The sequence below is a fragment of the Macaca mulatta genome, chromosome 9 (genome assembly GCF_049350105.2).
Source record: "Macaca mulatta isolate MMU2019108-1 chromosome 9, T2T-MMU8v2.0, whole genome shotgun sequence".
NCBI classification, from domain to species: Eukaryota; Metazoa; Chordata; class Mammalia; order Primates; family Cercopithecidae; genus Macaca; species Macaca mulatta.
The window spans coordinates 34,286,876-34,312,647 of NC_133414.1; the positions used below are offsets into that span (position 1 = coordinate 34,286,876).

At 37.0% G+C, this 25,772-nt stretch overlaps 1 protein-coding gene across 12 annotated transcripts in view; it reads right to left on the reverse strand.

The window, feature by feature from the left end:
* Positions 1–272: 272 nt before the first annotated feature.
* Positions 273–25,772, reverse strand: part of ITGB1 (integrin subunit beta 1) — a 57,812-nt gene continuing 32,312 nt past the window's right edge. For 4 of the 12 annotated variants that reach the window (XM_015146780.3, XM_077946179.1, XM_077946178.1 and 1 more), the window contains 10 exons: positions 25,365–25,520; positions 24,433–24,528; positions 24,043–24,132; positions 22,376–22,516; positions 21,977–22,176; positions 11,670–11,908; positions 11,230–11,452; positions 10,018–10,250; positions 8,158–8,324; positions 273–1,509 (listed from right to left, as the gene is read on the reverse strand). In XM_015146780.3, coding sequence (XP_015002266.3) covers positions 1,444–1,509; positions 8,158–8,324; positions 10,018–10,250; positions 11,230–11,452; positions 11,670–11,908; positions 21,977–22,176; positions 22,376–22,516; positions 24,043–24,132; positions 24,433–24,528; positions 25,365–25,520 — 1,611 coding nt within the window. In that variant the 3' untranslated portion in view covers positions 273–1,443. Of the gene's footprint in view, positions 1,510–6,864; positions 6,946–8,157; positions 8,325–9,749; positions 10,251–11,229; positions 11,453–11,669; positions 11,909–21,976; positions 22,177–22,348; positions 22,517–24,042; positions 24,133–24,432; positions 24,529–25,364; positions 25,521–25,772 lie in introns of all 12 variants that reach the window. The other 8 variants (XM_077946173.1, XM_077946175.1, XM_077946176.1 and 5 more) reach the window with 4 other exon arrangements.

A 25,772-nucleotide genomic window follows, 5' to 3' on the forward strand; every position in this document is an offset into this window, starting at 1 on the left:
TTAATTCTGCTTAATGTTAGGATGAAATCTGTCTCCCAGCACAGCAGCATAAGGATCTATCCACCATTATTCAGAGAGCCCAAGGACAGTCTTCAAGTCTCTATTTTACCATACCATTCTCCTTATGTTCCTAGTACATTTTTTTAAAGAATTATGTTTTAGCTTCATAAGTGAACTACCCACCAACCAGAAATGCTTTTCCTCAACTTCTTTAATCTATAAAAATTTCATGCACACAACCTGATAAAATACATCAGAGTCAAGACATCCGATTTAAGTATTTTAGGCATATTTAATAAATAACTTCAGTAAATAGCACTGTAAAAAGTGAACTGTTAAAACTAAAGGCACTTAAAACAAGAATGTGACTAGTATGAAACAAGATGGGCAACTCAAATGGTGAGAAGTAAACATACAGTGGTCTGCTATGGCACTAATTCGAAATAAGACTCGCATAGGTGAGAGAGCTGTTGCATAGCCACGGTACAACTTCACATGTTCATTAAAAAGGCAAACTGACCGCTAAAACTTCAAAGAAAAAGTACTCATAAAAAAAGTCTTACCCAAAATTGCAAACAAATACATTAAAAGATTAGAAGAGGTGATAAAAAGCACCAGACATTAAACAAAATAAAAATAATAAAATAAAATAAATTCAACTTGAAAGGTCCCCATTCAGCAAATACTTTGCAAAGTATGGCCTTTATGTAAATAGTGCTAAATCAAGGACTTTTTAGCAGAAAATTGCTCGGTTCTTATACCTAAGGCTTGAATTTGTAAAGTGAAGGCATAAAAGTTACCAAACATTAAGTAACTCTTAAAATGGCACACAGGTTTTAAAGCTATTGGTTCTTCCTTCCTAACTCTCTGAATTTTTCCCATGGCCTGTGGAGATCAACTATTTCAACCCTATTTTACACCAGCAACTCTAAATGTACTTGTCTTTCAGATATGTCATCAGTCATGTCTAACAGGCAAATAGCAAAATAACAGATTTAAAACAATCCTTAACTAGCTAGCAAGACATTTACTTTGGATTCTGCGTAACTGCAAACTGACATATTTGTAAAGCTAAAAATCAGTTTTAATACATGATTAACAGAAACTCTCATCATGCTCATTAACTATTGCCCTTTCAATCACTGTAGAAATATCACTTAATCCAATAAGCTTGATTTCAATAGTCCAGGAAGAAAAGGTCAAAAAGGCACAATGTGACCTTAGCTGACAAGAATAACCATCCTGTCTCAAGTCTTTTGTCAGTCCCTGGCATGAATTACATTATTTTCAAAATAATAAAACATTTTAAAAATTATACATATTGTACATTTTCAAAACCTGCACATGAGCCAAACCATGGCAATATTGCCCTAAAGCTACCTAACTGTGACTATGGAAATTGCTACTTTGCATTCAGTGTTGTGGGATTTGCACAGGCGGTACTCATTTTCCCTCATACTTCGGATTGACCACAGTTGTCACGGCACTCTTATAAATAGGATTTTCACCCTAAAAAAAAAAAAAAAAGAAAAATTATCACTCTACTAAAATTATATAGAATAATTTTTATAAATCAAGACTAAGAGTTGTAATCATCTTAAGAAGTCATTTCTATTTTATTTGTCCAGATATCACAGTTGTTTTAAAGGTATTAATAATGGCTTATATAAAAATAGAAAATGGAAGCTTTGCTTTACAAGTCTAATGATGCCCCTATCTGGTGCTATTTCATTCTTGAGTCCTTCCCTCCACTGAAGGCTTAAGAATGTTCTCCATGGCACAGAATGTACTGTCACAGTGGATTCTCTCCTTTGAATTAGTCTGTAATGCCTGCCTTAAGGAAGCATGAACTCTGCTGCCATCACTGCCTGATTCTTATCCCTTTATTGTGAACAGAAGGCGCCTGCTAATCAAAACGGGAATCCTTGGCTTTCACTGCTGGGAGGGGGGTGTGCTTCTGGGGTCTCTTACAGAAGTTACTAATTTAGAGGGTAAGGCTGCCATTGTGTCATGGACAGCACTGTGCCCCACCAAGTCACACTGCCAAATTTGCTTAGAATGTTAGATAATTACCATTCCTTATGAAATAGTTGTTATTCTTCAATATCATATTGGTGAAATGTCCTATTGCAATGCTATAATTTAGTAAACAGTATGAAATCAAGGCTAGCAAGCAGGCTCCAAGCCATAAACACAAGAGATCTTTCAAGATCCAAAAATATACTGACAGTGATGTTTTCAGCAGAAAAAAACATATCACTGTATCACCATTTTCCTTAAAAATTCTCTTATACTGCAAGTGCTACATGTAAATACTTGCCATAGCATTCTTTTTTCTCCTGTTCTTATAAATTGAAAGCAGGCTTGAAAGCCAAGTGAGAAGTGTGACCAAATAACACTTTAGCAGAGCAAATTACAGTGAGTACAAATCAAAAATACTTGTTAACTACCAGGAAAATTTTTTTTCAGGAAAAAATTAAAATTTTGGAATGTTGTTCAGTTTTGTATCTCACTATAGAACCAACTGCAGGTGATTTTTTAAAAAATAGAAAGCATCTAAAAACATTTTTTGATCTAAAAGTAAATTTTGTTTTTAAATTTTATTCACACTTCATTGCAGACTGTATTTGGATCTGCCTTTTGGTGCCACAATTTCTGCCCTCAAGGGGTTTGGTGGGTGAGAGACATGAAAATAAGGCACTCTGATAAAGTTTACAATAGAGTTATGAACATAATCTGGGAATGGTATAAGAAAAAAGTTATCAACTTTAAGAAGATTAAGGAGATTTTCATTGTGAAATTGACTATAGATAAATTATTGGCTGGTAAACAGAAATCTATGCAAGGTCAAGGTGTAGGGAAAAGAATGGGACATTTAAATAGAAATATATATAGTTCAGAAGCTTTTAGAGTTAGGGGAGGGCAGGCGCAGTGGCTCATGCCTGTAATCCCAGAACTTTGAGAGGCCGAGGGGTGGATCACTTGAGGTCAGGAGTTTGAGATCAGCCGGGACAACATGGTGAAACCCTGTCTCTACTAAAAGTACAAAACTTAGCTGGGTGTGGTGGCGTGTGCCTGTAATCCCAGCTACTCGGGAGGCTGGGATAGGGGAATCACTTGAACCCGGGAGGCGGAGATTGCAGTGAGCCAAGATCGCAGCACTGCACTCCAGCCTGGCCAAAAGAGCAAGACTCCATCTCAAAAAAAAAAAAAAAAAAAAAAAGATTTAAGGGGGCATATGGTTTGAGGTGAGGAGACAAAGGAAGAACGGCCCTAGAAGCCTTGCTATGAAGTCTGACCTTCACCCTGTAGGTATCCCATACCACCAAGGGAAAAATGTAGCATATAAAAGGCTGGGTCCCACAAGACACCAAATAAACCTCTGTGATTTCAGCTCAGCAGCTCACGTGATACCAATCAGAACCTGACAACATGCCTCAGTCCTCATCACTCCCCCTCCTCAAAATACACCTTGAATGGTTGCTGCAGAAACATGGACAAGCTCAGGATCCCTCAAACAGCATATGATGTGGATGACAAAACTGTGTACATCAAACTCTCAGCTCTAGTCCCAACTGAAGCTAATACATTATACAGTTTTGAGAGCAGACATTTCAAAATGGGGGTCAGGAAACCGGATTCTAGCAACTACCATCTTAAAAAGCCAGAATGCAAATTACACTCCACATTTATATCCTATCTGATTTGAGGCTAAGTGCTACGCATTCCTTCAAATATGTTGGGAAAATTAATTACCATCTAAGTTTCTTTAAAATAATATATTTGCTAAATCTAGTATTTAATACTCAAGAATTATAAGGGAAGGACAAAAAAAAAAGAAAACAAAAAATAAAAAAAGCCCTATACAGATGAGTCCAAAGTGTAATTTATATGGAAGAACTTACCTTTGGAGAAAAATCTGTCTTGTCATATACACAAACATTTGTATTTATTATTTCAAAGTCCATTCAAACAAAAGTTTAACATGCAAGGTTAGAAGTAAAATTAAGCTCACTATCTGCATTAGGCATCATTTTAAATGAAGGTGAACTAAAATAATTCAGATTAGTTTCCATCATCCAGAGTGCACCACCCCCCCCCCCCCAATAAAATCCACATCAAGAGAACAGGGTTATATTATGAAAGGAAGCCCTCAAGCTCAATAAAATGTCATCTTTGTGCTCACTCTGGAATGGCTGACAGTGGTGGCTACAGAACCATTTCTATAATGTATTAAATATGTAATGCAGAACTGTGGGAGATTTGGGATCCACATTTAAACCTGCATAGAGCAGATGAGGACAGACCATTTTTTTTAACCCACTCCAACAGTTAGAAGCTGGTAATGTGACATGTTCTTTTTTAATGTTCCTACATGGTAGTCTGGTGCCAAAGTAATTAGTGCCTACCCATTATTTCAAAAAGTTTAATGACGTAATTGACTGGCAAACCTTGGTCCGTATCAGAAAAGTTTTTTACAATCCGTGATGTAATTTCTTGATGCTCCTTCGTTTATTTCAATTGTTAATTTCTACTTTTTCTTGAGAAAACATCTCTTAAAATAATCTGTAGCCATCAAATTGCCTGGACTTCAATAATGCATAGAGAAATGTTTACCAAACTTTTGCTTCTTGAATTACATAAAATGCTTATTTTAGCAACATTTTAGCCATATATACATTATAAACATTAAGTTTAAGTAACATTTACTCATTATTTCCTTCAAAATACAATTAAAGGTACAGCAAGGGTGAAAATTTCACCTCAGTAGGTCAGAAATTTTTTCTCCTGCGAGAAATAACCACACGAAATTGTCAACATTTGCCTATTTTTGACCTACAACTAAAGAAAATAATATCTATTAAAAAAGAAAAAAAAGCCTGGCAATGTCATTGGCTAATCAGTTTTCCTCTAAAAATGACTTTCTGTAAAGTACTAAGTGAGAACGAGAAAAATGTGTTGTCTCAGACTAACACAAATTTGTACCAACCTGCTCGTATGTTAAATTTGAATATAATTTTCTGCCAACAAATTTAAGTTTAAAAAGTCTTACGATCTACTTAGAAATAAAAATCTGACAAGTTAATGATTTCTAATGTTATCAGTACTTCCCATATCACTTGTAACTATTAAACATTCCTGTCCTTTAGGCTCTTATTCATGATCAGTTTGTAAGCACACTCTCAACAGTCAATAAGCACAACTGCAGCACTGGGTTCCATGTATTAAAGTGATGTCCCTAATATGATGTTTGCCAACGGCAGCAGTGTTAACTCTGACAGAGTAACAACAAATTGTAAAAAGGCTGTAAATCTCTATAAAGAGTGATCTACCTCTTCCTAACCAGGTAACAGGGACTTCTGAAGATACATAACTGCTACGAAGTACAATGCCGTAGACAAGAGCCCAACTGCCTGGGTTCAAATTTCAGCTCTCTGACTGACTAGCCATGGGAACTCGGTCAAGTTACATAACCCTTATGTGTCTCAGTTTTCTCATATGTAAAACATTCCTACAACTTTCACTATGAAGATTAAATATAGATTAAGAGTTTAGAATCATGCCTGAGACACAATGATCTGTATGTGTCACCAACACTGTCTTTATCTGCACAATAAGGTAGGCAGTGAGAAAAGTGGAAATCTTCCAGGCCCTATTATAGTCAGACAGTTGGGAAAAGGAGGAAGAGTTCTCAATCACCAGTCAGGAGAATTTAGTTCTAATCACAATTAACCTTTGTTATCAGAGTTTTAGGGGCTTGCATGATTATATTAGAATATGCTGGAAACATTTCATGAAAATTCAGGTATGAAGTTATAAACTTACATTTGAAAATTAGAATCATTCTCACATACACAGACACACACACATATATATAATATACATACATATATATGGTCTTCTGGCTTTTAATGAAATTTCAAGTTATATTCAAGAAACTGATCTCAAATCTTTTGAGAACCAATAATGATACTGTAGTTGCATACCATACAAATATCACACTAGGTTACATTTAATTTTCTATTCTGCAATTTGGATTTCATGATCAATTTTCACTATCCGACCCTAAAATTTACTCATAACAAATTTGTTATTTAAGGATAATACTGGTGGGGCACAGTGGCTCACACCTGTAATCCCAGCACTTTGGGAGGCCAAGGCAGGTGGAACACCAGAGGTCAGGACTTCAAGGCCAGCCCAGCCAACATGGTGAAACCCCGTCTCTACTAAAAATAAAAAAATTAGCCTAGCGTGGTGGCAGGCACCTGTAATCCCAGATACTTGGGAGGCTGAGGCAGGAGAATCGCTGGAATCTGGAAAGCAGAGGTTGCAGTGAGCTGTCATCACACCACTGCACTCCAGGTTGGGCGACAGAGCAAGACTCTGTCTCAAAAAAAAAAAAAAAAAAAAAAGAAAAGGAAAAGAAAAAAGGATAATATTATTCTAGGCATAGGACTGTTGTGAGGATTAGAGCTGACAGGCTGATTTCATATACTAGAGTGCATTTGCCAAATACAACCACCCCATACAATACAGAGTACTGACTCCCTGTGATAGATGAGAAGTGAAGTGGCTCAATGCTGTTCTGCTTACTAAGTGGAAGAGGTGGGATTTGACCTAATGTCTAACTAATTGCAAAGCACATTCTCTTTTCACTACAACATAGCTGCTGTTCTATATCACATGACTTATTTTACAGTCTTTCTAAGAAAAACGCGAAGTTAACACACAAAAAGAAAAGCCACAATAGCGATATTTAAAGCCAGACTTAAAAAAAGACCAGCAATAGTGATAAGGACACACAGTGCAGTAAAAAAGATAAAAGTTCACATGCAAAGGCAGAAAGTGAAGGAAAATACGAACGGCAATTTAGAGACCAGCTTTACGTCCGTAGTTTGGATTCTTGAAATTATTAATAGGACTCTTGTAAATCGGATTTTCTTGCTAAAGTAAAAGAAATAGTTTCTAATGATTTCATCAGAAAAAAAAAGGACATTTATAGTGTTCAAACACTATAAAGGGAATTTTTTTTCTATTTCTACCCTTCTGCAATTTATAATTTAAAAAACTGATAATTTTAAAAAACCCAAGGAAATTGTAGTAAAGTGCAACTAACTACAATTCATTTACAATTTAAAAATACTGAAGATTGTCATTGCTTTCTTGTATCAAAAGATGGATACACAAAGGCCAACATTTGGTTACCCCACCCTCTGACTCCTTATTTCAAAGCTCTAAAAATGCTAACATAAACTTTCAGTCACTTAGGGCTTTTAAGATTTTTATAAGCTAAGGTTTACTGAGATACAGTTTTCATAGAGGAACACACATCTTTTTAAAGTACATAGTTCTGTGAGTTTTCAAATACATAAATCTACCCACAATCAAGATCATCCCCAGGAAGATTCCTTACGCCCTGTTGTGGTCAACCCTTTCCTCCGTTCCAGCCCCTAGCAACCACTGATTTTTGCCCCTACAGTTTTGCTTTTCCAGAATATCTTCTAAATGGAATCATATTGTATACAGCAGGGGTGTCCAATCTTTTGGCTTCCCTGGGCCACATTGGAATGATTGTCTTGGGCCACACATAAAATACACTAACAATAGCCGATAAGCTTAAAAAAAAGTCACCAAAAAAAAAAAAACAACTTACAATTTCTAAGAAAGTTTACAAATTTGTGTTGGGGCCACATTCAAAGCTGTTCTGGTCTGCATGTCCTGGCCCACAAGCTGCAAGTTGGACAAACTTGGTATACAACCTTTTGAATCTGGCTTTCATTGAAGGTTGTTTTTTTGTTTCTTTTTTTAAAGAAAGAAACAGCTTTCCATTGAATAGCTTGCTACACAGATAACATTATTTAGGATTCTGCCCCACATTAGATGAAAAGGCAGATTTAGGATCGAAACTATTAAAGAAATAAAAATACTGGCCACAGTAACCAGAATATACATGCTTATAATCAATGTTTTGTTTCAATGGGATATATTTAGGATGCTTTCTGTTTTTCACTAAATGCAAATTCCTTGAGTAACTTTTGGGGGAATAAAACACTTAAAAATGACTTTAATGATCACCCTGACAGTTAATATATAAGTCTTAGGAGTATTACATTTACTTTATGAGCCACTTTGCTTTTTAGATGTTTTGTAACTTACTGTGTCCCATTTGGCATTCATTTTCTCCTTTTCAAATTTAGCAAACTCCCTTCTGTCATGAATTATCATTAAAAGCTTCCATATCAGCAGTAATGCAAGGCCAATAAGAACAATTCCAGCAACCACACCAGCTACAATTGGAATGATGTCTGGACCAGTGGGACACTCTGGAAAATAAGGAGGTTATAATAAGTACCACAAAGCTGGGCAGTATCTTATTAAAAAAAAATATAGGAATAAACACCCAAGAGAGTGAATGCACACTATCCCAAAGAATCTATAAAATAGCTTTTAGAACTAACAAGTGAGTTTACAAGCTTGCAGGATACATAATCAATGAACAAAAATCATGTACTTTTCTATATATATAATTTATTTCCACATATTGAAAACAGAAATTTTTAAACAGTAATATTTACTATAGAATGAAAAAGCATGAAAAACTTACATATAAGTCTAACAAAATATATGCAAAATTTGCATGTTAAGAATTACTAAACACTGATAAAAAGAAATCTTTCAGACTGAATAAATGGAGAGATACTCCATGTGCAGGAGTTACAAAACCTAATACTGTTAAGATGTCAATTCTTCCCAGTTTGATCTATAAACTCAATAGTATCCCACTCAAACTCCTGGCAGAACTTCTGTAGCAATCAGCAAGCCAATTTTAAAATTAACGTGGAAGGCAGTGAACTAGGGGAAGTGTCTCAAAAACACTTTTGTAAAATAATAAAGTTGGAAGACTCTTATTACCTGCTTTCAGGGCTAGCTATAAAGAAAGCTACAAGACCACGTGGTATAGCTAACAGATAGACACTCAGATACATGGAACAGAATAGAGTCAGAAACAGGCCTACACATGTAAGGTCACCTGATTTCCAACAAAGGTGGAGAAAGGACAGTCTTTTTTCAACAAATGCCCCTAGAACAAGTGGACACTGATATGAAAAAAACTGAGCCTTTTGTCACACACTAAGAATAACTAAAGATGAGTTACAGATCTAAATGTGAAACCCCAGAAACTATAAAACTTCTAGAAAAAAACACAGGAGAAAAATCCTTAAAATCTTGGGTTAGGCAGAGTTCTGAAAGACAATGTAAAAATAAGAGCCACAAAAGAAAAACTTGGTAAACTGTACTTAATCAAAATTAAAACCTGTGGTGTTCAAAAGACACTTAAAAAAATGAAACGATAAGGAGGCACAGGCTGGGAGACAATATTTGCAAAACACCTAGATGATAATTCAAAACACTACAGGACTCTAAGAACCTGGCAGCTTCTTACAAAGTTAAACATATGCTTACCATATGCTCCAAAATGCCATTTTTACTATTTACCCAAGAGAAATGAAAGCTTATGTTTACACAAAAACATATACACTAAGGTAGAAAATTCTAAAGAATCTACAAAAAGGCTACCAGGAAAACTAAGATTAAAAAAAAAAAAAAGTTTCACCTTCAGAGAAGTTGAACAAAATCAACACTTTACATTAATATCCTTTAACAAATTATCTTTCCTAGTATTCAAACTTAAATCAAGCTCTAATTTTAAAATCATCAATCATAAAAAAAAAACTCTTACTACGCACTTGGTGTCAGGCATCGTTCTAAGTGTCTTATATAAATCACTGCATTTAATCTTCAAACTCTCCACTTAGAAAACTTAAAAGTGGAACTCTGTTTTCCTTATTTCTTATACAGTTAATTAGGTAATATCTTAAGCTTTGAAAGATGAAAAATTTCCCAACTTGACCTAAAATATTCCAGCTGGAGACTGTTTCTGGATGTTAGGCCTAAATAAGCAGAAACAAGACATACAAGATATGAAAAGAATGTTTGCAATCATCGCATTTCTACCTGGATTCTCCACAACATGAACCATGACCTCATTGTTCCCATTCACTGAATATGTAAAATAGAACCAACAGTCGTCAACATCCTTCTCCTTACAATGGGACACAGGATCAGGTTGGACTGGCTGGGGTAATTTGTCCCGACTTTCTACCTTGGTAATGTTAAAATAGGAACATTCTTGTGCGCATGTGTCTTTCTTTTCTCCTTTATTGAAGGCTCTGCACTGAACACATTCTCTGTTAAAAAAAAACCATATTATTATATTTAAATTTTATTATTTCAATAAATATTTGCTTAAACATATTTCCCATGCTAAACTCTTGTGACCAAATTGAACAAACAGCTATGAAGGAGGATCTGAATAAATGAAGAGATGCATTACATTTGTGGATAGAAAAATTATGTAAAAAGATGCTAATTTCCATAATAAAAGATTACAGTTCAAATTAAAACACTATTAATAAAAGATAGTAAAATAAATTAGCCCTATCACGTATTAAATATGTAACATAAAATCATAATAATTTTTTTTTGCCATGGAGTCTTGCTCTGTCGTCCAGGCAGTGCACAACCTTGGCTCACTATAACCTCTGCCTCCCGGGTTCAAGCAATTCTCATGCCTCAGCCTCCCAAGTAGCTGAGATTATAGGCACACACCACCATATCTGGCTAAGTTTTGTATTTTTAGTAGAGATGGGGTTTCACCACATTGGCCAGACTGGTCTCAAACTCCTGACCTTAAGTGATCCACCTGCCTCGGCCTTCCAAAGTGCTGGGATTATAGGTGTGAGCCACTGTCCTCGGCCAAAATCATAATATTTAAATAATTTAAATATGTTACTAGTATAATAATCCTTCAAGAGGAAAAATCTTTAATTTGGCTTAGTTTTGTCAAAAGATAGTAATTAAGAAATTGGTAATGACAAACTAAATTAAATCTTAATTGCCAAAATAAAGGTTACCATGTAAATTCAATTATCTACCACATTCAGATCAAAATAATAGTACAACTCTCACATGACACACTTCATACCATGTAATACATACTAGCTGTTGAGAAAAAATTTTTAGGAATTAAAGAGTAGGCTTCCACGTGGCAGGCATTTTATTTATAGTATATTCTAATACTGGCACTGTTCCGGTTCTAGTAACAACACAGGCTTTGGAGAGCCAAGAGGAAGTATCAACTATTTCAAGCAATTAGGAAATACTTACTTATGCTCAGCACAGACACCAAGGCAGGTCTGACACATCTCACATGTTTGCCCTTGGAACTTCGGATCTGTACACTTACAGACACCACATTCGCAGATGCCCCGGCCATTACAGATCTGTCCGTTGCTGGCTTCGCAAGTACTAGTATCCAAAGAACAGTCACATGCACTGCCAGTGTAGTTGGGGTTGCACTCACACACACGACACTTGCAAACACCATTTCCTGCAATTAAGCATATCATTTCTCAAACTAATGGTAAAAACATACAATCACAGTATTGACTGAAAAGTAAAATAAGCAACAACGTGTGAGAAAGTATACCTGGGGCAGAACTGACCCTCGAGCTACCCCTCTTCTACTTATGCACCAAGTAAACTCTAGATTTTTTGTGGCATTAGATGAGATCACGTCTTACAAGCACTTCAGGTCCTTTACTTACCTCCACAAATTAAGCCATTGGATCTATCACAGTTGAAATTATCACACTCGCAGAATTTGCCAGAATAAATTTCATTTGTATTATCCCTCTTCCTACAAACACACTGTCCACAAACGCACTCTCCATTGTTACTGCAGATTTCTGAACTGTTTTCTTTTCTGCAGTAAGCGTCCATGTCTTCACTGTTAACTTCATCTGTGCTGCATTCACAATGTCTACCAACACGCCCTTCGTTGCACCTGAAGAAACATTCCAAAATTGCAATCACACAAAACAAAAATAATTTAAGAGGTTCCAAGATGGCCGAATAGGAAGAGCTCCAGTCTACAGCTCCCAGCATGAGCAATGCAGAAGATAGGTGATTTCTGCATTTCCAACTGAGGTACTGGGTTCATCTCATTGGGGCTTGTCGGACAGTGGGTGCAGCCCACAGACTGTGAGTCGAACGAGGGTAGGGCGTCGCCTCACCAGGGAAGTGCAAGGGGTTGGGGAATTCCCTTTCCTAGCCAAGGGAAGCTGTGACAGTACCTGGAAAATCAGGACACTCCCACCCTAATACTGCGCTTTTCCAATAATCTTAGCAAATGGCACACTAGGAGATTATATCCCGCGCCTGGCTTGGAGGGTCCCACGCCCACGGAGCCTCACTCACTGCTAGCACAGCAGTGAGATCGAACTGCAAGGCGGCAGTGAGGCTGGGGGAGGGGCGTCCACCATTGCTGAGGCTTGACTAGGCAAAGAAAGCGGCCGGGAAGCTTGAACGTGGCTCAAAGAAGCCTGCCTGCCTCTGTATACTCCACCTCTGGAGGCAGGGCAGAGCTGAACAAAAGGGAGCAGAAACTTCTGCAAACTTAAACGTCCCTGTCTGACAGCTTTGAAGAGAATAGTGGTTCTCCCAGCATGGAGCTTGAGATCTGAGAACGGACAGACTGCCAGCTCAAGTGGGTCCCTGATCCCCAAGTAGCCTAACTGGGAGACATCTGACCGACTGACACCTCATACAGCCAGGTGCCCCTCTGAGATGAAGCTTCCAGAGGAAGGATCAGGCAGCAACATTTTCCGTTCTGCAATATTTGCTGTTCTGCAGCCTCCACGGGTGACACCCAGGCAAACAGGATCTGGAGTGGACTTCCCGCAAACTCCAACAGACCTGCAGCTGAGGGTCCTGACTGTTAGAAGGAAAACTAACAAAGAAGGAAAACTAACAAACAGAGAGGACATCCACACCAAAACCTCATTTGTATGTCACCATCATCTGCAGCTGAGGGTCCCGACTGTTAGAAGGAAAACTAACAAACAAAAAGGACAACCACACCACAACCCCATTTGTACGTCACCATCATCAAAGACACCCACAGTAGATAAAACCACAAAGATGGGGAGAAACCAGAGCAGAAACGCTGAAAATTCTAAAATCAAACACCTCTTCTCCTCCAAAGGGACACAGCTCCTCAACAGCAACGCAACAAACCTGGACGGAGAATGATTTTGACAAGCTGAGAGAAGACTACAAATGATCGGTAATAACAAACTTCTCCGGGCTAAAGGAGGATGTTTGAACTCATCGCAAAGACGCTAAAAACTTTGAAAAAAGATTAGACGAATGGCTAACCAGAATAAACAGCATAGAGAAGACCTTAAATGACCCGATGGAGCTGAAAACCATGGCACAAGAATTACGTGACACATGCACAACCATCAGTAGCCGATTTGACCAAGTGGAAGAAAGGGTATCATTGATTCAAGATCAAATGAATGAAATGAAGCGAGAAATTTAGAGGAAAAAAGAGTAAAAAGAAAGGAACAAAGCCTCCAAAAAATATGGGACTATGTAAAAAGACAAATCTATGTCTCATTGGTGTACCTGAGAGTGTTGGGGAGAATGGAACCAAGTTGGAAAACACTCTTCAGGACATTATCCAGGAGAACTTCCCCAACCCAGCAAAGCAGGCCAACATTCAAATTCAGGAAATACAGAGAATGCCACAAAGATACTCGAGAAGAGCAACTTGAAGACACACAATTTTCACATTCATCAAAGTTGAAATGAAGGAAAAAATGTTAAGGGCAGCCAGAGAGAAAGGTTGGGTTACCCACAAAGGGAAGCCCATCAGACTAACAGCGGATCTCTCGGAAGAAACTCTACAAGCCAGAAGAGAGTGGGGGCTAATATTCAACACACTTAAAGAAAAGAACTTTCAACCCAGAATTTCATATCCAGCCAAACAAAGCTTCATAGGTGAAGGAGAAATAAAATTCTTTACAGACGAGCAAATGCTGAGAGATTTTGTCACTACCGGGCCTGCCTTACAAGAGCTACTGAAGGAAGCACTAAACATGGAAAGGAACAACCGGTACCAGCCACTGCAAAAACATGCCAAACTGGAAACACCATTGATGCTAGGAAGAAACTGCATCAACTAACCAGCAAAATAACCAGCTAACATCATAATGACAGGATCAAACTCACACATAACAATATTAAACTTAAATGTAAATGGGCAAAACGCCCGAATTAAAAGACACAGATCAGCAAATTGGATAAAGAGTCAAGACCCATCAGTGTGCTGTATAAAGGAGACCCATCTCACGTGCAGAGGCACACACAGGCTCAAAACGAAGGGATGGAGGAAGACCTACCAAGCAAATGGAAAACAAAAAAAAGCAGGGGTTGCAATCCTAGTCTCTGATAAAACAGACTTTAAACCAACAAAGATCAAAAGAGACAAAGAAGGCCATTACATAATGGAAAAGGGATCAACTCAGCAGGAAGAGCTAACTATCCTAAATATATGTGCACCCAATACAGGAGCACCCAGATTCATAAAGTAGGTCCTTAGAAACCTACAAAAAGACTTAGACTCACCACACAATAATAATGGGAGACTTTAATACTCCACTGTCAACATTAGACAGATCAACGAGACAGAAAGTTAAAAAGGATATCCAGGAAATGAACTCAGCTCTGCACCAAGCAGACCTAATAGACATCTACAGAACTCTCCACCCCAGGTCAACAGAATATACATTCTTCTCAGCACCACATCACACTTATTCCAAAATTGACCACATATTTGGAAGTGCGGCACTCCTCAGCAAATGTAAAAGAACAGAAACCATAACAAACTGTCTCTCAGACCACAATGCAATCAAACTAGAACTCAGGATTAAGATACTCAAAACCGCTCAACTACATGGAAACTGAACAACCTGCTCCTGAATGGCTACTGGGTACATAACGAAACGAAGGCAGAAATTAAGATGTTCTTTGAAACCAACGAGAACAAAGACACAATATACCAGAATCTCTGGGACATATTTAAAGCAGTGTGTAGAGGGAAATTTATAGCACTAAATGCCCAAAAGAGAAAGCAGGAAAGATCTAAAATTGACACCCTAACATCACAATTAAAACTAGAGAAACAAGAGCAAACATATTCAAAAGTTAGTAGAAGGCAAGAAATACCTAAGATCAGAGCAGAACTGAAGGAGACAGACAAAAAAAAAAACCTCCAAAAAAAATCAATGAATCCAGCAGCTGGTTTTTTGAAAAGATCAACAAAATTGACAGACCACTAGCAAGACTAATAAAGAAGAAAAGAGAGAAGTATCAAAAAGACGCAATAAAAAATGATAAAGGGTATGTCACCACCGACCCCACAGAAATGCAAACTACCATCAGAGAATACTATAAACACCTCTATGCGAATAAACTAGAAAACCTAGAAGAAATGGATAAATTCTTGGACACATACACCCTCCCAAGACTAAACCAGGAAGAACTTGAATCTCTGAATAGACGAATCACAGGCTCTGAAATTGAGGCAATAATTAATAGCCTACCAACCAAAAAAAGTCCAGGACCAGATGGATTCACAGTCAAATTCTACCAGAGGTACAAAGAGGAGCTGGTACCATTCCTTCTGAAACTATTCCAATCAACAGAAAAAGAGGGAATCCTCCCTAACTCATTTTATGAGGCCAGCATCATCCTGATACCAAAGCCTGGCAGAGACACAACAGAAAAAGAGAATATTAGACCAATATCCCTAATGAACATTGATGCGAAAATCCTCAATAAAATACTGGCAAACTGAATCCAGTAGCACATCAAAAACTTATCCACCATGATCAAGCTGGCTTCATCCCTGGGATGCAAGGCTGGTTCAACATATGCAAATCAATAAATGTAATCCATCATATAAACAGAACCTAAGACAAAACCCACATGATTATCTCAATAGATACAGAAAAGGCCTTTGACAAAATTCAACAGCCCTTCATGCTAAAAACTCTCAATAAACTAGGTATTGATGGGACGTATCTCAAACATAATAAGAGTTATTTATGACAAATGCACAGCCAATATCATACTGAATGGGCAAAAACTAGAAGCATTCCCTTTGAAAACTGGCACAAGACAGGGATGCCCTCTCTCACCACTCCTATTCAACACAGTGTTGGAAGTTCTGGCCAGGGCAATCAGGCAGGAGAAAGACATAAAAGGTATTTAATTAGGAAAAGAGGAAGTCAAATTGTCCCTGTTTGCAGATGACATGATTGTGTATTTAGAAAACGCCACTGTCCTTCCATTTGTTTGTGTCCTCTTTTATTTCACTGAGCAGTGGTTTGTAGTTCTCCTTGAAGAGGTCCTTTACATCCCTTGTAAGTTGGATTCCTAGGTATTTTATTCTCTTTGAAGCAATTGTGAATGGAAGTTCATTCCTGATTTGGCTCTCTGTTTGTCTGTTACTGGTGTATAAGAATGCTTGTGATTTTTGCACATTAATTTTGTATCCTGAGACTTTGCTGAAGTTGCTTATCAGTTTAAGGAGATTTTGGGCTGAGACAATGGGGTTTTCTAAATATACAATCATGTCATCTGCAAACAGGGACAATTTGACTTCTTCTTTTCCTAACTGAATATCCTTGATTTCTTTCTCTTGCCTAATTGCCCTAGCCAGAACTTCCAACACTATGTTGAATAGGAGTGGTGAGAGAGGGCATCCCTGTCTTGTGCCAGTTTTCAAAGGGAATTTTTCCAGTTTTTGCCCATTCAGTATGATATTGGCTGTGGGTTTGTCATAAATAGCTCTTATTATTTTGAGGTACATTCCATCAATACCGAATTTATTGAGCGTTTTTAGCATGAAGGGCTGTTGAATTTTGTCAAAAGCCTTTTCTGCATCTATTGAGATAATCATGTGGTTCTTGTCTTTTGCTCATGGATAGGAAGAATCAATATCGTGAAAATGGCCATACTGCCCAAGGTAATTTATAGATTCAATGCCATCCCCATCAAGCTACCAATGACTTTCTTCACAGAATTGGAAAAAACTGCTTTAAAGTTCATATGGAACCAAAAAAGAGCCCGCATCTCCAAGACAATCCTAAGTCAAAAGAACAAAGCTGGAGGCATCACGCTACCTGACTTCAAACTATACTACAAGGCTACAGTAACCAAAACAGCATGGTACTGGTACCAGAACAGAGATATAGACCAATGGAACAGAACCGAGTCCTCAGAAATAATACCACACATCTACAGCCATCTGATCTTTGACAAACCTGAGAAAAACAAGAAATGGGGAAAGGATTCCCTATTTAATAAATGGTGCTGGGAAAATTGGCTAGCCATAAGTAGAAAGCTGAAACTGGATCCTTTCCTTACTCCTTATACGAAAATTAATTCAAGATGGATTAGAGACTTAAATGTTAGACCTAATACCATAAAAATCCTAGAGGAAAACCTAGGTAGTACCATTCAGGACATAGGCATGGGCAAAGACTTCATGTCTAAAACACCAAAAGCAACGGCAGCAAAAGCCAAAATTGACAAATGGGATCTCATTAAACTAAAGAGCTTCTGCACAGAAAAAGAAACTACCATCAGAGTGAACAGGCAACCTACAGAATGTGAGAACATTTTTGCAATCTACTCATCTGACAAAGGGCTAATATCCAGAACCTACAAAGAACTCAAACAAATTTACAAGAAAAAAACAAACAACCCCATCAAAAAGTGGGCAAAGGATATGAAGAGACATTTCTCAAAAGAAGACACTCATACAGCCAACAGACACATGAAAACATGCTCATCATCACTGGCCATCAGAGAAATGCAAATCAAAACCACAATGAGATACCATCTCACACCAGTTAGAATGGCGATCATTAAAAAGTCAGGAAACAACAGGTGCTGGAGAGGATGTGGAGAAATAGGAACACTTTTACACTGTTGGTGGGATTGTAAACTAGTTCAACCATTATGGAAAACAGTATGGCGATTCCTCAAGGATCTAGAACTAGATGTACCATATGACCCAGCCATCCCATTACTGGGTATATACCCAAAGGATTATAAATTATGCTGCTATAAAGACACATGCACACGTATGTTTATTGCGGCAATATTCACAATAGCAAAGACTTGGAATCAACCCAAATGTCCATCAGTGACAGATTGGATTAAGAAAATGTGGCACATATACACCATGGAATACTATGCAGCCATCAAAAAGGATGAGTTTGTGTCCTTTGTAGGGACATGGATGCAGCTGGAAACCATCATTCTTAGCAAACTATCACAAGAACAGAAAAGCAAACACCACATGTTCTCACTCATAGGTGGGAACTGAACAATGAGATCACTTGGACTCAGGAAGGGGAACATCACACACCGGGGCCTATCATGGGGAGGGGTGAGGGGGGAGGGATTGCATTGGGAGTTATACCTGATGTAAATAACGAGTTGATGGGTGCAGCACAGCAACATGGCACAAGTATACATATGTAACAAACCTGCACGTTATGCACATGTACCCTACAACTTAAAGTATAATAATAATAAATAAATTAAAAATAATAATAATAAAAAAAAAAAAAAAAGAAAAAGAAAACGCCACTGTCTCAGCCCAAAATCTCCTTAGGCTGATAAGCAACTTCAGCAAAGTCTCAGGATACAAAATCAGTGTGCAAAAATCACAAACATTCTTATACACAAATAACATACAAACAGAGAGCCAAATCATGAATGAACTACCATTCACAATTGCTTCAAAGATAATAAAATACCTAGGAATCCAACTTACAAGGGATAAGGACTTCTTCAAGGAGAACTACAAACTGCTCAATGAAATAAAAGAGGACATAAACAAATGGAAGAACATTCCATGCTCATGGGTAGGATCAATATCGTGAAAATGGCCATACTGCCCAAGGTAATTTACAGATTCATTGCCATCTCCATTTAGCTACCAATGACTTTCTTCACAGAATTGGAAAAAACTACTTTAAAGTTCATATGGAACCAAAAAAGAGCCCACATTGCCAAAATAACAAAGCTGGAGGCATCACGCTACCTGACTTCAAACTATACTACAAGGCTACAGTAACCAAAACAGCATGGTACTGGTACCAGAACAGAGATATAGACCAATGGAACAGAACAGAGCCCTCAGAAATAATTCCACACATCTACAACCATCTGATCTTTAACAAACCTGACAAAAACAAGAAGTGGGGAAAGGATTCCCTATTTAATAAATGGTGCTGGGAAAACTGGCTAGACATATATAGAAAGCTGAAACTGGATCCATTCTTTACACCTTATACAAAATTAATTCAAGATGGATTAGAGACTTAAATGTTAGACCTAAAACCATAAAAACCCTAGAAGAAAACCTAGGTAATACCATTCAGGACACATGCATGGGCAAGGACTTCATGACTAAAACACCAAAAGCAATGGCAACAAAACCCAAAATTGACAAACGGGATCTAATTAAACTAAAGAGCTTCTGCACAGCAAAAGAAACTGCCATCAGAGTGAACAGGCAACCTACAGAATGGGAGAAAATTATTGCAATATACTCATCTGACAAAGGGCTAATATCCAGAACCTACAAAGAACTCAAACAAATTTATAAGAAAAAAAACCCCATCAAAAAGTGGGCAAAGGATATGAACAGACACTTCTCAAAAGAAGACATTCATGCAGTCAACACACATGAAAAAATGCTCATCGTCACTAACCATCAGAGAAACGCAAATCAAAATCACAATGAGATACCATCTCACACCAGTTAGAATGGCGATCATTAAAAAGTCAGGAAACAACAGGTGCTAGAAAGGATGTGGAGAAATAGGAACACTTTTACACTGTTGGTGGGACTGTAAACTAGTTCAACCATTGTGGAAGACAGTGTGGTGATTCCTCAAGGATCTACAACTAGAAATACCATTTGACTCAGCCATCCCATTACTGGGTATATACCCAAAGGATTATAAATCATGCTGCTATAAAGACACATGCACATGTATGTTTATTGCGGCACTATTCACAATAGCAAAGACTTGGAACCAACCCAAATGTCCATCAATGACAGACTGCATTAAGAAAATGTGGCACATATACACCATAGAATACTATGCAGCCATAAAAAAGGAGGAGTTCATGTCCTCTGTAGGGACATGGATGCAGCTGGAAACCATCATTCTCAGCAAACTATTGTCGCAAGAACAGAAAACCAAACACTGCATGTTCTCACTCATAGGTGGGAATTGAACAGTGAGAACACTTGGACACGGGCTGGGGAACATCACACACCGGGGTCTGCCAGGGCGTGGGGAGAGGGGGGAGAGATAGCATTAGGAGATATACCTAATGTAAATGACAAGTTAACGGGTACAGCACACCAACATGGCATATGTATACACATGTAACAAACCTGCAAGTTGTGCACAGGTACCCTAGAACTTAAAGTATAATAAAAAAAAAAAAAAAAAGAAGAAGAAGAATCTTGGAGGGGAAAATAATTTAAAAGAGAAAAACTGGGAAAGGAAATAAAACTATAAAAAATCTCTTCAAGCTACCAATCTATTAGGTGGGAGTGTCCATGCCACATGTCACAGACATGTGGTAAAGTGTACACACATGTGCCAGCATGGACAAATATACACAGGCACACATGTACATTTCAGTTCCGTATGAACTTGAGTTCATACGGAATATGTGCAAGAGTCTAGGAAAAAAATTTATTCAGGAAAGTAACCATTTTGGTCAAGATGAAAATGTAATCTAGCAATAAATAGTGAATGACACATGTGGAAAGGCAGAATAAACTTAAAGAGTACATTAGTTACATTTTCAAATAGTATATGCTATTACATTTACTATTCCAGATGAACTGTCTAAATTTAAAGCAATGGTCTGTTAGCCTAAAAAAATACAATTACACATGCAAAAAAGTGTATGGAAGTTGAAGAAAAACATACCGTGCATACCACTTAAAAATATAACTAGTATACTATTTAAAAACAAATTTATCCTACAGGTGCAGACTTTTCAGGTTCCCTGTGTATTTTTAGAACACATAATGCTCACGGACACTGACTGCACTGATTCTGTATCTGGTAAAAATATAAAGGAAAGAAAGGCAAAGTATTTTCAAGATAATCTTTTTGGTTAAATGACATTTACTAAAAATGGGCCTGCATGATTAAAACAGGATATGTACAACATGGAAGATAAAAAAATTCTAACATTTAAATTATTACTTAGCACAGACAATTAAAAACTGATAGTGAGCTACAGCCATGTATTTCTTTCATGGTCAACAGCCTTCTAAGCCTAGTCATTTGGGGCTAACACTGGATTCAACACTCTCCCCTCTTCCTATTCTTTTACGGAGAAAGCTGTATTCAAAGTATACTCAGTTTTTAATTTTCAATTACAAAAAATAACCACAGTGTGAAAATAAAATCTGAAGTAATTTTGTTAGTTTTCTTAGTATTAGACACTACATGCTGAAAATACCATTTTCTCTTTTTTATTTTACAACACATATTTATTTTTTTTTAAATTCCAACAATGCAGAAGTACATGTAGTACAAGACAAACATCTTCTATTGCTTCATAATTCCATTTCCCCAACAAAATCACCATCACCGGTTTGATGTTTTTATTTTTCTATAAACATATTTTACATAAGCTTATTTTGTTCTAATAAATTCAGATTGCTCTCACATGAGAGAAACACTACCTTGACAACTTGTTGAATATACTTCTTCCATGGCTATAAAATCTTTTATTTTAAAGAGTAATCACTTTAAGAAAAAAAGGCAGGAAGGAACTTTATATAAATATCACACACAAGATCATCAAACTGATCTTGTGGTGAGCAACCGTGGTTGGAAAAAATATTTGCTCCAAATAGAGAGATATTCTCTGGATGTCCCAAAATATGACCTGCCTGTACTCTCTAAACCAATGTAGCTATGTCACTGTCTGACAATGCCCAGCTTACCTGCACGCGCCACACTCAAACGTCCCATTTCCTTCATGACACTTGGGACTTTCAGGGATGCCTTCGCTTTGGCATTCACATTCACAGATGTACTGAAGAATAACCTCTACTTCCTCCGTGAAGCCCAGAGGCCTAATTTTAAAGCTGTCAGAATCCTTTTTTGGACACTTATTTGAAGTTATGCTAATTTCAAATTGAACCTTGAAGGGAAAAAAAAGATTAACAACTAAGCAATTTAAATCTACTAAAAAATATTTCAAAAAGTTGCTCACTTATTTTAATGTTTCTCAAAGTACAAACTAACTTTGCTTATAAATAACCAATGTTTTCTACAGAAAATATATACCTCATACATTATATTATACAACATACCTCATCTCCAATGGAAATACAACATACCTCATCTCCAATGGAAATATTGGAACATTTTCTTCCATTTTCCCCTGTTCCATTCACCCCGTTCTTGCAGTAAGATTTGTAACTTATTGTTACTCCTTCTGACAATTTGCCGTTTTCCAAAATGACTTCTGAGGAAAGGGACTAAAAGAATGCCTAATTATACACAGGAAAAGTCAAACAAAATCTACTTGAATGCATAAAACCAATGGATAAATAAACTATTCAGAAAAAAATATATTTCAATAAAATATTTACAAGCCAAATCCAATTGAGCAACTAGAAAACACAGAGGCCAGAGAAATAGGTTTTAATTAATAAGGATCCAATCTGTAAAATAAAATACACAACTGAAAAGAGTATTCGTGTTTTAACCGCTGAGTTAAAATACTCAGGATCACACAGTGTGGAGGGCCACTGCTGATCAGGAGAAGTCTTAGGAATGTGCAACAGGCTGGGCGTGGTAACTCACGCCTATAATCCCAGCACTTTGGGAGGCAGAGGTAGGTGGACTGCCTGGGCTCAGGAGTTGGAGACCAGCCTGGCCAACACAGTGAAACCCCATCTCTGCCAAAATACAAAAATAAAAAAAATTAAAAAAAAAATAAGCGGGCGTGGCAGCATGCACCTGTAATCCCAACTACTCGGGAGGGTGAGACAGGAGCGAGACTCCATCTTAAAAAAAAAAAAAAAAAAAAAAAAAAAGTGAAATAAATGCTGTCTTCCCCATTGGCAAAATGGCATTTCTGCAGTTCTACCTCTCCAGCTAACTACAGACTAGGGTAAACAATCAACTATGCAGTCTAGGAACAAATTTGCTTAAGGAACCATTGTAGCCCAGCCAAAACAAACAAACAAACAAAAAAACCCAAAATCCCCCAAGGATTCAAACCAGTGCTTGTTTAACGTATGAGACTATTCAGGACAAATGGAGAAGGGTAAAATGGCAAGCTATCTCTTGTTCACACCCCTGAAAAACAGGGGTTACGAAAATTATCTAACAGGGGAGAATGGAAAAGCTGTGGAACCAGTAAAACCTTAAAAACCTTTGTAAAAACCCCTCCGAGTCAGGCCTTTCCAAAGTATTATGGTACCCCCATGACATGAGGTAAAAATGTCTAAAATTCAAGCTGCCAAAGGGTTAGGGGGATGGGGGCTGAAAGCGGTGCACGAGGCACACAAGGGTTACCATAATATTACAATTGCCTTCAGATTATTTAAATGATCACTAATTAAGGCTAACTCAGTGTGACTGAAGTACACTGAATTATGCTCAAAAAGGAGAAGCCAATTCCTCTTTAATTTCAATTCAACTTCCTCCCATCTGTGAGGAGAAAACAACACTATAAATCTTTTTGAAATAGGCAAATCACACATATATTTACATTTTTATGTATTTTATGGTATATGTATATATGAGTGTATGTGTACCTCCTGAATAGAAACCTATATCCTCTGAATATATGGGAAAAGAATTGGCCAAAAAAAAAAAAAACACAACTTTTCTATCAGAAAAGTCATCTATTCTATCAGAATATGCCTTTAAGATTTAAGATTTCTGTAGTACTTTGGGCTCGCTAAGGTGTGTATGAAGGAAGTTTCACTTTCTTTGAAGAAAGTATTCTCAACAGGGTATTGTCCAAAACTGATCTTATTTAAGATGTACTCACATTGTATGCATCAATGATCAACTGAATTACATTACTAGAATTTGCAGATAATGTTCCTACTGCTGACTTAGGGATCAAGTTTTTCAGTTCCTGCAATTAAAAGATAAAACACGTAAAATACATCTACTATTCATTCAACCAATTAGCATCTACTGAGCAACTTTTATCTTTAAATGCCAGTTCCCATATGTCTCATCCTAACTAACTTTAGGAGTCAAACCTAGAAACCAGTTTTATAATATGTAATTAAAAGTTAATATAAACCACTTTTGTAAAATTCGGTTTGCCTATCTGGTGGCATTTTCCCACATTTCAATTCAGACATGATTTGCCTCTAACAACTCAACCAAAAATATTTAGAATTTTGTTCTTTTTATCTCACACATTTACCTTGTAAACGGGCTGAAATTCTTCAGTAACTGCAAAAATTGTCTGAATATTATTTTCACTCAGTTTCTGGACAAGGTGAGCAATAGAAGGATAATCCTAAGAAATCAAGTAATATATTTTAGTATGTAAATACACCCTTATAATCTAATTTTTCAATCTAGTCATACATGCAAGATTATACATAACTCGATTACAAGACTGCTTTAGATAACTAGATTACATATGTAATTTATATATAGTTAGAGTACATCTCTTGCATACATATAACTAGATTACAAGACTGCTTTCAAATAATATCAAATATAAACTGCTGAAGTGAGTAGTGTGTATACATGAATTGCTAATCCTCTTCTCTTTCATGTTTGAACAAAAAATTCCATATTCAAAAGGTTTTAAATAGTAAGATTATCTATGTATATTAAATATAGGGACAATGAAATTAAAGAATAGTCAGTAATCAAATATTCTACTATCTACAACTTAAGAAAAAGACCAAGATTTCCCATTTGGATTTCTTCTAGAACCTGAATGCTTTTGCCAATATTTCTTTTCAATAAAGGCAGAGTGACTGCTTTTAAAAATCATATAAGACAAAGAGTATGAGACTAGATAAATTATTTATTTAGAAATAGTACTGACTGTGCTACCAAATGCTGTGGGCAGGGAGTTGAGGCAAAGAGTGAAAGTGGCATCTGGGCATCCCTTTCTCACCCCAGTGAGGCCCTTGTCTGAGCAGAAGGAAGCAAATACAAAGCCACATCTTCACAAACAGCAACACTAGCTTTCCTGCACTTTCAATCAGGATCCCTACTTACCAAAATAGCAAAACCTCAAACCCTGAGAAACCCCAAGCCAGTCACCCACAAACTCTTAGTATTAAACATTAAAATCCAACATAAACACATTTGCTATGTAAGGAACTAAGCACTTACATAATAATGACTCATTGTGTACATATTATTTTCCAGGTGACACTGTCCATCATTTGGTAAAACAATGCCACCAAGTTTCCCATCTCCAGCAAAGTGAAACCCGGCATCTGTGGAAAACACCAGCAGCCGTGTAACATTCCTCCAGCCAATCAGTGACTTGAAAAGAAAAGGATTTCAATTTTAAAACACTATTCACGGTAATTCAACAAAAATCCTTTAATTTTCATACAGGCCACCATTGTATTTTAACCTAATTCTGTTTTTTCTGTGTCTTCTCTTTATACAATGCTAATTATCTTGCTGAGAAATGCACAAAGCCCAGTGAATGAAGCTCTTCCATCCCATGTACAACCATATCTTGCCTGACCATCCATCTCTCTCAGTTCTTTTTAAAAACTGTTTTTTGTT